At 41.5% G+C, this 17,473-nt stretch overlaps 1 protein-coding gene across 1 annotated transcript in view; it reads right to left on the reverse strand.

Annotated features, from left to right (window-relative positions):
* Window positions 1-17,473, reverse strand: part of GLOD4 (glyoxalase domain containing 4) — a 354,560-nt gene that overhangs the window by 91,548 nt on the left and 245,539 nt on the right. The window contains exon 6 of the mRNA XM_044054305.1: window positions 3,016-3,102. Within this exon, the coding sequence (XP_043910240.1) occupies window positions 3,016-3,102 (87 nt within the window). The remainder of the gene's footprint in view (window positions 1-3,015; window positions 3,103-17,473) is intronic.

Consider the following 17,473-nt stretch of genomic DNA (forward strand, 5'->3'; position numbering starts at 1 on the left):
GAAGCTGACTGTCCTGAAAGGACAGGATGATGTAGATGCCAGATGGGATCGAAAGGAACCAAGTGTGTGTGTGTGTGGATACCTCTTCTCTAGACAATGAGACAGCCCTCTTAAACACCTACAAAGCAAATGCAAAGGCGGTCTTCAATGAGTTTTCTTGGGATCTGAACATTCAGACAAGAGACTTTTTTAAAGTGCAGTCAGGCTCACTTCAAAGCAGATATCTTTGCTGAGCTATTCAGTACTGATGTACCGAGGGAAAGGGATGGATCCGACAGTCTCTGAATCATTCCTGACCCCTGTGTCCCAACATCTTTGGGTAATTTTCCACTGATGATAAAGAAAGAAATGATAAGTGATATACAGTGCATGTAAATGAAAAAAAAGCTTAATATTTTTTGCCTTCTTTTCTGTTAATGTGTGTTTTCCTGTGTCTTAAGTGATAACTTAATAAATATGTTTAAAATACAGAACTACTTGAAAGACTTCCTTTATCTGAAAATTCAAAGACAAATCATGACACTACTCTGAACCTTGAGGACCACTTCTTGCTGGTACAAGTGGCAATGAAGTCTGGCGAACTGTTAGGATGGAGGGGAATTATGGGTAGGGGAGGAGCCTCAGCCTTGGAACAGTCTGAAAGTTGCCGGCATCAGTTCTGGTCGCATCCGATATACCCAAAAGTTGAGACAGACAGAAAAGACAACACCAGATATGGTATGCATACTATATTTTCCAGTATATACGAGATATTTTAAGACTAAATTGGATTCTGATTTCTCATGTTCATTTGTTTATGGCAGAAGCTTTGGAAATGGATTCCATACTCATTTTGGACCATGCCCTTATTACCTTGTGTTTGAAGATGGATCACAGAGTACTACTAAAACACTGCAGACTGTTTCATTTGCAATTCCTAACACATTAGGGAACAGTCTGACAACCCATTAGAAAATGAGGTGCAGTGACACCATATGGTTATTGCATGTTTTCAGCTGGTGGGAAATCTTGGAAGACTGCTTGAGATCTGCCTTGCAATATCATATGTCAAAAATAAGGGAAGACAGATTACTTGCACGAAGGGAGTGACACAAACGGATAACAGAAAAACAGAAGCTACACTCTTATAGGCAGGACAAGGTTTAGGAGGAAATGTTAGTTGGGAAGTCAGTGCTCTCTAAAACTGAGGTAGAATTAGATTAATCAGCAGAAGTGAAAAAGCAGCTGGCTTTCTGGTTGTGAATGGAAAAAGGGGCAAGTAAGGCAGAAGATGTTTGAAGGTCATCATCAGAGCTGCTAGTCAGAAATCCATTAGACATACTGGTGACCTTCAGGGATTATTATCAAGGCCTGTACTCAGCTCCTGTACTGGTAAATTCATTATATGAAGAGGACTCCAGCCAAAACTAAAAATGACCAGGATGAGATAACTTTTTAATTCTGCTAACAGTTCTCTATGTTTTACCACAAAAATAAGAACACAGCAAAATACAAAGGCTTTAAATAAGAGTTTTTAAATGTTTTAAATAATGGTACTAGGCCACCTGGGAAGTAAGGGGATTCATTTGCATTGCATGTATTTTCAGTGAAATAAAATCTCTTCAACTGTGAATTTTGACCATGTATAGAGGATATGATCCTCAATCTGCACAGGATCACAAACTGTGCAAGGGAAAGGGCAAAAGTCTGTAGGAAAATCAGAAGCAACTTAAAGATTTGATTTTGACATTGCATGTTAAAAGGTTGATGCAACATGTCATGCATCTGAATTTGCATCATGTACTTTCTGAAGACTTAGCACTACAACATTAATTATGCTTAAAAGTATGAAAATACTTCACATTTTCATTTGTAATCTGTGGAATAATATGCACTTAAAATAGTGATTCTGCTTGCACTGCACATAAAATCTTACGCCTAATTTGCCCAATCACAAAAGAGTCTAAAGTTTCCCTTAGTACAGCAGTCCATATTGCCAACTCACGACTATGCACTCCCATTGCAAAATCCTGCTCTACTAGTAATACCTAAATGAGAATTAAATATGCAGATTTACACTGACCTCTACCATACTACATTACCACTGTTATTCTGGCAAAATAGGAGGTTGTCCCCTCTTTTTCACAAGTATTCTTCTAGTTGGTACCACAGTCTACAAGGTTACTTCTTTGTGGGATGGGGGCTCGCTCTACTTATTCCTTCTTCCATATTCAAGTGCTGTTGTCTTCTGCGTCTTAAATTGCCCTGTCTCCTTTGTCACTTCAGTCTCCTCAAATTATACTTCACTATGATTATTTACTCAATCTTTTCTACATAGAATGATAATAATTTTAAATATATACAGCCCTATCTGCCAAAAGTTTTTGTTTATTGTAAATAACTCATGCTGTTACTGCAAATAACGTACACAAAGTGCAAGAACAGACAATTGTAAACAGTAAGACAAACCAAAGATCACTGGTGGTAGTGAACCCCTGGCTGTGCCTAAAAATGACAACTGGATTTGCACTCTACCCAGTCAACAAATGTTTACATAAATAAATAAATAAAAATGAATTCAGCTCTTGTTGTGGTCTGGTAACTCCCTATTAACATTTCAAACTGCACAAAGTGTCTTCTTAAATGACAGATACAAGTTCAAGTGCATTAGATGATTTTTTTTTACATGAAAACAGATCTTCAAAGCTCTTCAGTCGATGCACATTCTGAAATTAATTGCTAAATTTAATTTTATACATTTGAACAATTTTACTATGTCGACTGGTAGCAATTTATGTAATTGTGCATGTCATTATTACTTCAGACTACCTTGGATTTGCAACACATTTTCTAATGTGATGCATTATTTGTGGTGTGCGCTCTTTTCTTCTTCTGCCACTTTTACAAGTTCATGATTGAAAGTGGCCCCTGGTCTTCAGCCCACTTAGCAATTTACATAAACAACTGTTTTGCCCCACCACTGGCCACACACTCGTCTAAGATGCATGATAGTGCAGACTGATGAGTACCAGATACCTGTTCCCTTGGGCAGGAGAAAGCGATCCTTCCAAAAGCTGTTCCATGATCCACGGGTTCACCTATGTCCTGTAGCTCCAGTCTACACTAAAAAAAAAACATGCACAACAAAGTGAATAAGTAAAATAGCTGCATTTGAAAACAAAAGCTGGATTGTTTCCTCTACTGCAAGAATATATAATTCTGCATATAAACTACAAACGTTTAACCATGTTGAAGAACAGGAGAGTAGCAGTTTACACTGGACCTGTAGCAAAACTAACTTACCTTACTTTTACAGTTTTATCTGATTAAGATTCACATTTACTTAAGATCGCCTAATGAGGTCAGGCATTCCCCCACTCATGCCACTGGCAACTTATATTTGAATAGGACCCGAATGCTAGAATACACAGACAAGGAAGGAAATTTCATGACGGACTGCTGACTTACTTTTGAGGAATGGTAGGCCACTAAGGTACTGTAGTAGTGCCCTTGTGGAAAGATGGAGTAACTGACAATGTAAAAACAAGAGGTGTACTCAAGAACATACTAGTACAACCTGCACTAGTGTCATTACACATCTATGCTACCCCCAAAGGTAGGTGAGAAATAATGGCTAGATCATTAAAAAAAAATCCTTCCTGCACTGAATACTGACTACCAGCTCATTCCTGTCAAAGGACAATGGTCCACATGCCTTAACACAGGAATGGACCAACAAAGATTAAAATCCATGTTTAATAAATCAGATCTTCCAAAATTGAAATCAACCAAATAAAGCAAAATCTGCCTTAGTTTTCTTTTTTCTTTAACCTAGAAAATGTATAGCTTGTTGTCAACAGTACAGCTGACAGCATAAAGTGGAACACCTAACAGTAGGAGTAAAAATGGGCAATAATTCAAGTTATTCAGTTTGTTTAAATTAAGTAGCATCATTCTTATTTACAAGTACAGCAAACAGAGTTCAAGAACATCATGCATATGATGTAAAACTGTTCATGAGTCATCTACAGAGGTAGCACTTGTTCATAGAGACTTACAAGGCTATTATTCTGTCAGAATCTTAAGAAGCCCAGCCCTGCATTCCCATGATATTCTGCAATAAGGACCTCCAAAAGATAGGCCACATGAGTTTGTTAATTACTTATGTGCCCCCATCCATGAGAGTCATTGGCACTAAACCAGGGGCAAATTTGCAGTCATCCATTCATCCAAATTGTGTTTGAATAGCATAACAAAATTACTATGAATTATGTGGAAAGGAACCCAATTCCACAGAAGTGGTATTTTCTATGATACATACCTCTCCCTCCAACATGTTCTGATAACCTTTCAAAAGAGACAAGTCCCTTAAGTGGGTGTTTCTGACACCCCAGGACATCTGAATGTGTAATGGGTCTCATAGAACAGGTCTGCTGAGGATCTATAAGCTTGGATGATAATGAGAAGAGAAAAGCTTTATCTAAGTCATTTTTATGATTTAAGCCCTTGATTTTTTTTTTATGAGGAAGCATTGTTATTCCAGCTATGACAAGTATTTGGACAGGTACATACTGAAAGGGGCATTATAACTCTTATTGTCCTAATAAGTGACAACTACAGAGGACCAAATACATCCTCTGATCTGGACGTCATACCCTTTGATATAATCTGTTTGACGAAAAAGGGCTTCCTTACAATATTGGAGACTTGGTGATCAAAGGATGGTTCACTGTCAACATAGGCCCCAGATCTTAACTGTGCAATCAGTTTCAGAGGGGTGTTGTCAATGTGTTAGTTACAAAGGAAGTCATACTTGCCAAAGGATAGGATTATACATATCTTGTCATTCAGCTTCAAATCCTTGGTTTTGGCACCAACAACTTATTTGGGATAGGCCCTCTTGTAGGATCATGGTTTCCTCTGGGGAGTTTATAAAGGCATGACATCTGCAGTCATCTGCAAACTTGGTCAGTCACAATCCCTTAACAGTAGCTTTGACCTCTGAGAAGTAAATGTCAAAAAGAAGTGGCACCAGGGCTAAACCCTGCGGTACTTCACTAGTGACAGGTCTTTTGGGGGAGGTACAGCCACAAATCCTTACTTCCTGCATTCTATTTGTAAACCAATTTGCACCCCAGTGAGTTACATAGGATTCAATAGTTAGCTGGGAGATTTATCTATGGTGCCCGAGTGTGGTGGTGGAGCTGAATGCCATTGCAAGGTCCAGATAGGCAGTGTTTACTGATTTGTCCTCATCCACTGCCTCAGTGACTTTTCTGAAGATGTCAACTAAGTTAGGTATGCAGGACCTGCCCCCAATGAATTCAAAATGAGTAGAGGTCAGAGTCTGTAGGTCACCTATAAACCTTATTAGTTCCACAATTATCCTTTCTATAGCCTTACATATAAGGCTGTTCAGGCTTATGGATATGTAATTACCTGGGTCTGTTGTAGCTCCACCTTTGTACAAGGGAATGACTGTTGCCGTCGTGCATTTATCCAGTACAAAGCATGTTCTGAGGGTAATACTGAATAGCCGCTGTAAGGAGTCTGACAATTCATGTTTAAGCTAACCAATAGACATCCTGGTATGTTATCTAACCCCATACATGTAATGTTCTTGGCCTAAGATAGTGCCTTGAGAACTTGCGCTCGGGAGATTTGAGGAGGAGGAGGTCAGAAGTGGGTATTTGATCTAAGAATACTGGAGGGAGTGGGAGGTGAGGTTGGGACTGAATTTGTTTGCCAGTAGATTGGCCATGTCCTCAGTGTCTAAGTATGTGATATCATTTACTATTAGTTCTGCACAGGCCTGGGTATTATTTTTGAGATTTCTAATACAGTTAAAGAAGGCATTGTGGTTAACTTTCACCTGTGTGGCTATTTTACCTCATATCTGGCTTCTGTTTATTTGAATAAGAATCAAAGCTCCTTGCTTAGTTTAGCAAAGGCATTTGTTGGCTTCTTGAGACAGTTAGACTTACTTCTGCATGGAATGATTTTTTTATTACAGAGCCTGTGTACATTAGGGTTCCATCATAGGGGTTATTTCTGAATTTTGCAATGTATTTATTTCTGAAGGGGACCAATGCATCTGTGCAACAATTTACAAGTGCATAGAGCTCTGCAGTAAACAAAAATTCACATAAGCAATGGAATCAAAGTGGAAAGAGCTTCTGAATTTAGTCAGGGTCCTCATTCGGTTTTAGTAGATTATTCATAGGAGGTTACTAGGCTAATGGCCCTAGGACCCTTACAAGCCTAGCCAAGTTTTACTCTTATTTCCATGATCAGCACCTATCACCCCTGTCCAAGAGGGACACAAGTGGAACCCCTGGGGTGAATCTGCGGTTACCCATCCAATCGTCCTGATTGCGTTTGAAGAGGGCCAATGAGGTGCTCTACTTGACATGAAGTGGAAGTCTGTTCCAAAGGTGTGGTAACCTCTGAGACACAAAACTGTCCCTCCAGCAGGTTCTATTAATGTCACATATCAGGTTAAGGCCAATAGGGCAGTAACCCGTGTACCATTTGACTTACAGATATGCAGCATTTCCAATAAAGTGGGGTCAAAGATTGCCTTATATGCAAGGCAGAGATTGCCTCTGAGTAGTCTGTATGAAACAGAATAAAATGACAGTGATTTCACACAATCCTGATAGGACAGCTGTTGAAGACCTTGAATTTTCCTTGTGAAGAACCTTTGTGGTCTCTTCAATTGCTGCAGGTGCTTGGAAAGATGCATACCAAAATGGGCACTGTACTCAGTTAATAGCCAGATGAGGGAAGAGTACAGGGAGGTTATAACTTCTTTTTTTTTTCTGGAAGCAATGCCCTTACTTATGAAATGAGCAATATAGAATGTCCTTCTTACCACTGTGGAGACATGGTGATCAAAGGTAAGGTTGCTGTCAACTTGTGTGCACAGGTCTCTCACCACAGGGTGTTGTCACTGATGTGGTAGTTAGCAAGAAAGTACAGACTTGTGTACACTTACCATAAATGTAGATGTTCGAGTGTATTCACTGTTGCAGTCATCACACTTGAGTTATCTGCTTGCAGGTAGCCCTCAGTCGGTCCACATACCAGAGACTTAGTATTTCTGCATCGATTGCTGTCACTCTAGGACTGACGTCAGGTTGTCAGGGGTATAAAAACAGGCAGCCGATGCCATTACATCAGTTTTTCTTGCCCCAAATGTCAGGAGCCCCCAAATAGGGAGCTAAGCTATGGTGGGAAAAACATCACCAGTAAAAAGTAAATACCAATATCAATACTCCTGAAAGGAGTGAGTAATATAGGGGAGAGAGAGAGAGACAAGGGGGCTGGAGGGAGGGAAACCAGGACTGCAACAGTGAATACACTTGAACATCTACATTTATGGTAAGTCTACACAACTGTACTATGTTCTTCGTGTTTCACTGTTGCAGTCATCACACTTGGGTCGATTCCCAAAGCTGAAGAAGTGGAGGTAGTCAAGAAGAGTTGCGGCTGGCTAGTATGCCCTGCAGGACTGCTGTTGCAAAACCTGCCCTGGATTTGGAAAAGATAGGCAGGTAGTAATGCTTGGTGAAGGTGTGTACAGAACTCCAGGCAGAAGCTTCCAGAATGTCCCTGGTAGGGACTCCCCTGAGGAATGTTGTAGATGTAGAAGTTGCCCTAGTGGAATGTGTTCTGATCCCCTGAGGGGTTGGTTTCCCATGGTGTTTGTAGCAGAAATGGATACAGTGTGCTATCCATTTGGAAATGCTTTGTTTTGAAATGGCCTTGCCCTCTGCCCCTGGTGCAAAACTGACTAGTAACTGGTCAGATTTCCTGAAGGGCTTAGTCCTATCAAGGTAGAATCTGAGCTGTCTGTGCACGTCCAAGGAGTGCAGGATCCTTTCCCCTTTATTTTGAGGATTAGGGAAGAAGGCTGGCAAATGGAAAAGATTGGTTGAGAGCCACACTGGACACCACCTTAGGCATAAATAAAGGGTTAGTCCTGAGGGAGTCCCTGTCAGCATGAAAAATAATGAAGGATTCCACAGCCATAAGTGCTTGCAGCTCAGACACTCTTCTAGCAGAAGTGATAGCCAGAAGCAAGGCTGTTTTCCAAGAGAGGAATTTTAACTCTGCTGACATTTCAGGCTCAAAGGGGGGTAGTGTGAGCTTTTCCAGTACAAAGTTAAGGTCCCAATCAGGGGTGGGTGCTCTCCTTGGTGGCCTTAAGTTGTTTGCCCCTCTCAGGAACTGTTTGATGAGGGGTTGAGAGAACAGCGGTAGCTCAGTGTTGTAATGAGCCAAGATGGCAGAGGCATGGATCTTAATGGAGGAGAAGGATAGGCCTCTGTGCAGTAGATCTGCTAGGTAATCCAGGATTAGAGGTAAAGAGGGCAGTGTTGTGTCCTCTCCTTTAGATTGGATCCAGTTTCAATACCCTTTCTACTTATCAGCATAGGATTTCCTTGTACTGGGTCTTCTGGCTTCAAGAATGATGTCCAGCACCTGCTTGCTTAGGCCGGTCACTGGGGCAGAATTCAAGGAATAAGCCAGGCTGCAAGATTCAGGGTTTGCAGTTGCAGGTGCATGATCTGATCCCTCTGCTGAGTGAGGAGGGTTGGGATCTGGGGTAGATGCCAGGGTGGCACCGATGACAGCCTGCGCAGTAGTGGGTACCAGTGCTGGCATGGCCAGTCTGGGACAATCAGGATAGTCCTTGGTCTGTCCTGTCTTATCTTGAGTAATATTTTTGGGAGAAGAGGCAGAGGGGGAAATGCATAGATTGAGAGGTTTTCCCACTGAAAGGATAGGGCATCCACTTTCCAGGCCCTGCTGTGATGTGTCCTGGTGCAGAATTTTCTGAGCTGGTGACTGCAGGGGGAGGCAAAGAGGTCCACCTCTAGGATCCCCATTTCTGGATTAGAAGGCTGAAGGTGCTGGGTTCTAATTGCCACTTGTGTGGCTCTAGGAGACTTCTACTTGTCGTCTGCCAGAGAGTTGTGTTTGCCTGGCAGGAATTGAGCTTGCAGATGAATATGCATGTCCAAGGCTGTGTTCCACAGGGCCATGGCAAGCCTGCAGAGTGGGTTCTCCCTTGCTTGTTGATGTACCACATAACTGTGGTGTTGTCTGTTTTTATAAGCAGGGGTCCTGGTGACAGTAGGGATCTGACAGCTGTCAGGGTGTGCTGAACAGCTAACATCTCTTTTTGGTTGATGTGCAGATGAATTTGACTTGGGCTCCAGTGGCCCAGTTGGATGCATCTGTGGTTAGGGTCTGGGCGGCGTGGGGTTGAGTAAAGGGAAGTCCCTTGTTGTGGTTGCATGCTGCTGCCCACCAAAGAAACTTTGTCTTAGACAAGGTATGATAGGTATGATGGTTTTCAGGTCCTGAGAATGTTGGCACCAAACACTTTTTAAGTACCACTGAAGTTTCCTCACAGGCAGTCTGGCATATGGAATTAGGAGGATGCAAGAGGCTATGAACCCAAGGACCTGTAGGATTTTCCTTGCGGATAGCTGGGTTCTGGTGGCCATTTGAGTGAAGTATCCTGTCAGACAGGCTTGTTTTTCTGGTGTAAGGAATGCTATCTGGGATGCTGTGTCCAAGCTTGCTCCCAGGAATACAATCTTTTGACTGGGGACTAGTTTTGATTTCTTTTCGTTGATAGTGTACCCCAGGGAGGTTAGAAGTTTCTTTACAAATGTCAGGTGATGCAACATCTTTTCCTGACTGTCTGCCTGAATCAGGCAATTGTCCAAGTGCGGGTAACATTTGAATTTTTCTCTGTCTGCAATAGGCAATGGCTCAAGCCAGGCTTTTTGTGAATACTCTGGGAGCAGTGGATAAGCCAAAGGGAAGTGCAGAGAAGTGATAATGCATAGATCCTGCCCTGAAACATAGGTATTTCCTGAATGAGTCCCTGATAGGGATGTGCAGATAGGCTTCTTTTAGGTCTAGGGTGGCTAACCAGGCATCTTTGGACAGCATAGGAAGAAGCTGCTGAACGGTGAGCATTTTTAATTTTAGTACCACCAAGAAGATGTTTAGAGTGGAAAGATCTAGGATTGGGTACCAATTGCTGTCTTTAATGGGTACCAGGAAAAGTCTGGAATAGAACCCTTGACCTATCTGTTCTGCAGAAACAGGCTGAATCACCCTTATGGAGAGCAGGGACTGAACTTGGTTTTGTGTCTCTGCCCACTGGTTTGGAGAAAGGTCTGGGAACCCTTTTTGGGTTGGCAGTGAGTGGAAGTAAACTTTGTACCCCTGGGATGCAGTGTTGAGGACCCATCACGTCTTTGGTGATGGAGGTCCAGTTTTTTGCTTGATGGGCAAGTTTTCCTCCTAGGGGCATGAGATGTTGGGTAAAGGTGAGGAATGGAGTTGAGATGTCATTGTGAATTCATTCCATACTGGGGTGGCTCAGCACTCCCTGTTTTTGACGTGGAGGCACTCCACTGCTTAGATCTCTGCATACCCTGAGACTGTAGTCTGGGAGGTCTTTTACCCCTGGGTCTAGTTTGAGATGGCCTTGAGGGGGCTAGAAAGGACCAATGTTTCGAGGGGCAATGCCTACTGAATCAAGGAGGCTGCACTTGCAAGAAATCTTTGACTGTCTGCATAGATTTAGCTTTTTCTTCCATCTTTTTTAGAACCTCTTCTGCTTTGGTGCCAAGCAGATTGCTCTTGTTCAAAGGAGCGTCTAGTAATTTTGACTTGACATGGTCTGGCAAGGTTTGTTCTTTAAGCCAAGCATGCCTTCTCAGTACAGAACCAGTGACTGCTGCCCTGCAAGATGCTTCTAGGGCATCAAAACCACACTGCAAAGTATGCTTGCTGACTTGGCTTGTAGAATGCATAAGTTCTTGTAATTCTTTATTTTCTGCACAGTCTGTAAAGGTAGCTAATTTTTGCTTAATATGTTCCATAATATGCTGCTGGTATTTCAGCATGTGAAACTGGCAATTCAATGCCCTAATGGTGAGAGCTGCAGAGGTGTACACTTTTTTATCCCATCTGTCTAAAGCTCGGGAATCCCTTTCCAAAGGGGTGGGATTCTTAGCTGTAGTTGTTTTTATACCTTTAGGCCCCTGTGAAATGACCTCTGGGTCAGCAGTAGGATTTCTGAAAAGGAATTTGAGAGAGTCAAGTACTCTGTAGTACCTGTCTGGATTCCTATGACCAGGGGATAAAGTATCAGGAGTTAAAATGGATTCCATAAAAACATCATCCACAACAAATGTAAAATAAAATAAATAAAATAAAATAAATAAAATCCAGGGCTGGGGGTATTACTAAGGGCCTATGTTGAGACAAGTCTAGAAATTCTCCGAGTCTCTTTTTGGACAGAGGAGAGTCTTGGCATTCCCAGTGGAAATGCTCTCAAAGTATGTAAGGTTTCCCCAAAAGAAAAATCCTCTGGAGGGGAAGCAGAGGGAATGGATTCCTCTGCATCTGAATCCTCATAAGCAGATAAAGCCATGTCCTCATAATCAGATACCTCAGAGTTGTTGGACTCTTGGTCTGTTAAAGCTGCTGGGGACAGGTCTATTTTCCTCATAGCAGGGGAAGGCTGGCTTCCCCTAATCAACATAATAAGGTCTTCTGCCATTTTAATCATCTGATGTTGTGGCAAGGAAGAAGGTGCATGTTTTTGGGTCATCATTCATTTAGACAGCGCGTACTCTTGGCCTTAGAAACTCAGTAGCTTTAGACAGAACTGAAAATGCAAAAGAAGTCGTCGGTTTGTGTTGAATATCGGTAGTGTGAAGAACTTCCTCAGTAGCCGGTACCTGCTCAGTGGCTCTGGACCCATCCACGGTAGAGACATCCGCAGGTTCCGTCGAAGAGTCTCGTGGCATACCAGACTCCGATGGGTCTCGGCAGAGGCCTGCAAATCCATTGAAGTGGGCATCAGGGGCTGCGAAAGCGCCTCACTGAGCACCGGCGAACTGGCGACTAGCTTAACAGAAGCGTCGTTGGCAGCTTTGGACCTGTGCGGTCTGTCTCTGTCTTTATCCTTACGTTTTTTCAGTAGATTGGTAGTCAGATGGCTTATAGATGCCATTTTGGAATATGGAGATTGAGAACGAAAGTATTTAGCAACAAAAAGAGCCAGATGACGAATAGTTTGGACGTTGAACAAGGCACAAAACCGACAGTGGGGGATGTTGTGGTCTGAGCTTAAACAGGTGATGCAGTAAGAATGGAAATCTCGGTGTGGTATTTGCTTTCCACAGGCAAGACAATTGTTAACTTTTTCTGACATTGGTTAGAGCAAGAAAAAAGGACCCCCAATGGGGTACTTAGCTTCAGAAGACTTCAGGATAATTCAATTCAAAAACGAAACTCGGGTAGTGGCCGACTAGCACTCGTGGGAACTGCTTCTGCTATGGGCTCCTCAGCAAGAAAGACTGGTGTAATGGTGTCGGCTGCCTGTTTTTTTATCCCTGATGACCTGACTCAGTCCTGGAGTGACAGCAACTGATGCAGAAATACTAAGTCTCTGGTATTCGGGCCGATTGAGGACTACCTGCAAGCAGATAACCCAAGTGTGATGACTGCAACAGTGAAACACAAAGAACATCATCACTCTTACAGAAAGGGATGATAAAATATTTTTTTGCATTGAGTTTAAGGCCATGACTTTGGCACCAGTCATTTGTTTGTGTAAGACCCTCTTGTAGGATGTTCAAATCATTTGGAGATTCTATGACCGCTCCCTGTTTGCTGTCATCAGCAAACTTTGCCAGCCACAGACCTTTAGTTTTAGCTTGCACTTCAGAAAAATAGGATTCCTAACAGTACAGATCCCAGGACTGATCTTTGTAGAATATCACTGGTTACATACAGGTCTGCTGTTGAAGGTGGGCTCTCCTATTTTGACTACATGGGTTTTATCAGTGAGCCAGTTAGCAACCCATCTAATGATATATAGGTTGATACCTAGCTGGGTGAGTTTGTCAATTATGCCTGAGTGGGGGATAGTGTCAAAAGCTTTGGCTAAGTCTAGGAAGGCTGTCATACCTCTCAGCCTCACATCACAAAAAATCTGGACAAAGCTAGACATACAGATTTTACACATTGCTCCTATAAACTTAAAAAGTTGATAGAATGACAGATTTGGCTTCATTATATATTTTCTGAATGTTATAAAGTCTGAAAGTCAATCTGTCTGTCATTATTTAGTATTATTAAATTACTTCAATCCTCAACGCTTACCAGAAAACCAAAATTTTATGAGGAACAAACCAAAAATAAGAGGCAAAAATCTGGACATTCTGTGAAAATCTGGAGAGTTGAGAGGTATGTAGGCTGCATGCACAGATTCCCCTCATTAACGGCCTTGGTGACTGTCTCGAAGAAGTCCACCACATTAAAAGGGCATGATCTCCCTTTGACAAATCCAAATTGAGAAGGATCAAGTGTTTGGAGGTTACCAATATCTTTACTGATAAGGTCCATGATTTTTCTCTCCATGGCCTTACAAATAAGGCTAGTCAGGCTAATACATCTATAGTTCCCAAGGTCAGTGGAAGCACCGCCTTTGTGCAAGGGGATAACGGTGGCCTTTTTCCATTCAGCTGTAGAAGCTAGTGCTTAGACTCTGATTGAATGCATTTTTGTTTGAGCCCATGTAGAACATAGCCTGGGATGTTATCAGGTGTAATGGATGCTAAGTTTTTGACCTCAGAGAGGGTGTTCACAACCTGCTCTTTAGAGACACAAGGTAGAGGACAGGTGGATGAGATATCTTGGGTAAGTGTGGCGGGGACAGGGGAGTGAAGTTTTCACAGAACTTTCAGCTAACAGGTTAGCAATGTCCACAGGCTCGGTATATGTGGTATCATTTACTACCAATTCGGCACAAATCTGGGCCTTTCCTTTTAAGTTACAGATGTAACTAAAGAATGCCTTATGAGTCAAGGAAGCTAATTTGGATTTGCAGTTACCTTTGAAGGACTTCACAAGAAGTCTTATTTGCTTGTTTAAGCTGAGGAGGGAGTGTTTCCAGTTTAGGGCTTGTTCCCTCTTACTCTTAGACAGCAATTTATTCCTCTTATCGTAAAGCCCGTTAATGGCAGTTGTCCACCAGACAAGTTTGCTCTTCCTTGAGGAGCTTGTTTTGGTCATATCCAGTACAGCTGAGTCAATGCAGTTGTTCAGGTGTTTGTATAAAGCATTTGTGTAGAACTCGGTATAGCTGCCAGTTCCATCTGAGGGGGGAGGTGCAGTGAAGCTACTTATACCATCCTGCAAGACGTTATAATCTGCTTTGGGGAAGGATTTTTAATTTAGTTGGTGCTAGGAACTTCAAATGAGATATGTTATATGGTCAGATCTCACTAGGAAAGACCTCACAATGGGGGTGCTACAGTATGCATATGTACTGGAGGATGCTTTTGGCTTCTTTATTAATATGAATGTGACTAACCTGTGGCCTGATTTGACCAGGGATGAGCTATCCCATACTGATAAGAATGAACAAGATTTTATCTCCTCTGGCTGGGGTATGGACTAAATGGTCTAGGTAGTTTTATATTTATGAAGTCCAGAAATCACTGGGCATACTTATTCGAAGATGTACAAGTCTCCCTGTTGATGGTGAGACAGTCAAAGTCTACCAGGAGAAAGGTGCTTGGCTTACTACATTAGGACCTCCATATTGGTTAGGTATACATACACTATTGTATATATGCACATGTATATGTGTATATATGTTATATATGCACGGTTGTCATTTAGGTGGTTGACAAAAAACTGACTGAACTTAACAAAAAAAAAAAAAACAGGTTAACTGTGACAGAAATTTAACACATAATGGAATAGTAGGCAATGAGGAATTTGCTATTTCCCACTGTAGTCCAATCTCAGAGCCGGGGCCTGCAAAAATAGTGTTTGGCAAGTATGATCGAATATTGAATCTGGTTTTAAATAACAATGGCTTAGTCTCCAAGATGGAAACCTTTGCATTCATTAATACAACAAACTGAATACCATCATGGAAATATCGACTAGAGAAAACTATAAAGCAATTAAGACAAGAAGTGTCACTGTTAGAAGACTATAGAAGAGGGAATAGATCAACAAAAACACTAAGAAAGACAGAGGTGATAAAAACAATGCAGAGTATTAGAACAGAATAGGATCTATCATGCACTATCACAAATAAACCAACAATTTCAGCACAGGTGGAGAAACTTAGAAGATACAAAGATAAATATAAAAGAAAAGTACAAAATAAGCAATTTATTGATGACCCAAAAAGATTTTATAGAGAACTGGGAAACGAGGTAAAAGGAATTGAAAAACCGCCATAAAAAGAAGATAGATACATGAAATGTATCCATGAAGATCCTGTGGAACATAAGATGCTAAATGGATAGAAGAAGTAAAAGAAAGAATAAGAAGTGTAAAGGTACAGGTTATGAAATGGGATGAAGTAACAGCCAGAGAGATTGAAACAAAGCTAAGAAAAAACTCTAACTGGAAAACCCCAGGCCCAGATGCAGAACCTAACTTATGGTTAAAAGTATTAACATCTTTGCACGAAGATTTAGCCATGAGTAAGAACCATTTATATGCGCACTCTGAACAGACACCAACCTGGATAACAACAGGAAAAACAATGCTTTTACTTAAGAGTGAACCTGTAAGCTACCCTAAAAATTATAGGCCAATAAAGTACAGTTGTGTACACTTACCATAAATGTAGATGTTCGAGTGTATTCACTGTTGCAGTCATTACATTTGGGTAATCCTGCTGGCAGGTTGCCCTCAGTCGGCCTGAATTCCAAAGTCTTGGGTCCTGCGTCGGCTGCTGTCAGGTCATCAGGGGTATAAAAGAAGCAGCTGACGACATTTTCTTAAGTTTTTCTTGCCCCAGACGTCAGGTGCCCCTCTAAAAGGGTAGCCAAAATTTATATGTATATATAAAATTATACACACCAAAATAAACTTTACCTTCATCTACAAGCAAATACACCACATAGGTTGTATAAATCAGAGAAGGAAAGATAGGTTCCATCAGAAGAAAAGGGGGATGGCGGGTGGGTAACCTGGACTGCAACTTTTGGGATGTACCTTACCCAACACCTGCAGAAACTGGAGAGACCCCAAAAGTTCCTCACCAAGAGGATCATGGGCTACAAACGGATGTCCTATGCAGCTCGACTAAAGAAACTCCAGCTCTACTCAGTTGCTTACCGCCTACTCAGAGGCGATCTATGCCTGACATACAAAGCCATGTCAAACCCAGAATTAATGGACATGCTCCACCTCAAAAAATCCAAGTCCCTTAGAGCTACACGCTCCAGGGACCTAAACCTTAGCACAAAAATAAATAGGACAGATTCATTTCCCAAAGGCTCCCCTCACTCTGGAATAGAATCCCAGTTCATGTTAGACATAGTCCCTCGCTGAACCTCTTCAAGCGAAATTTGGACGCGTGGATGGGAAATTGCAAATTCACCCCTGGGATCTCTCCTGTGTCCCTGCTAGACAGAGGCACAGTAAACTAATCTTAAAAGGGTACCTTCTGTGACCTACTTTACAGAGGCACAGTAGGCTAATCTAATAGGGAGGCGGAAGCCAAATACACTCTGGCTAGGCTTATAAATGTCCACAATGAGAAGCCAGCAACCAAATAGGATCCAGTGAAAAAATATATAATTTATTGTGAAAACAGCATCAAAAATAGCTCGGACCGGTTTCGGCTGGCAAACCACACACAGCCTTCTTCAGTGACAATAAAAAACTAAAATGATGCATTTAAATAGTGACAAGATCACGTCCTATTGGTTCAATTAAAATTGCTCATTTAGTCCAGGTGCAAACAAAGCACCTAATTTAGTAATCCATTTCTTTTCCTTGGAATCTAGCAATGAATGCCATCCTGTTTTATTAAATCTTGTACCCTTTATTAAGTCAATAATCATAAAATAAAATTTAGCAGTGTGATGTTTGGTGGTATGTTTATAAAGAGCATTATTAATCTTCTTATTTTTAATATTGCTCATGTGTTCAGAAATGCGCAGTCTTAAAGGCCGAGAGGTTTGGCCAACATAAAATGAACCACAACTGCATGTTGCCAGATAAATTAACCATTCACTACTACAATTTGCAAAAAATGATAGTTCATAAACTTTGGAACAATTCCTGCTTGTAAATTCCTTTGATTTAAAGATTTTGTCACAATTACTACAGTGACCACATGGGAAACAACCCACTAACGTTTCACCAGTCAAAGTTGTTTGTACTGAATCAGTGCTACTGGTAAAGTGTGTGTGTTTATAATGATTGAAATATGAAGCCAAGTTTTTACCTTTCCGAAATGAAAATAAACATTTTTCAGGTAATACATCTGATAATTCAGGAATGTTGGACAATATGTTCCAGTTTTTCTGAACACTGTCCATAAGTAAATTTGAATTTCTAGCATAAGTTGTGACAAACCTTAATGGCTGTACAGTCCTCTGATCTTTGGCTTTATATTGGAGAAAATCCTCTC

The sequence above is a fragment of the Protopterus annectens genome, chromosome 13.part0 (genome assembly GCF_019279795.1).
Source record: "Protopterus annectens isolate FY-2018-M chromosome 13.part0, PAN1.0, whole genome shotgun sequence".
In the NCBI taxonomy this organism is placed as follows: Eukaryota; Metazoa; Chordata; order Ceratodontiformes; family Protopteridae; genus Protopterus; species Protopterus annectens.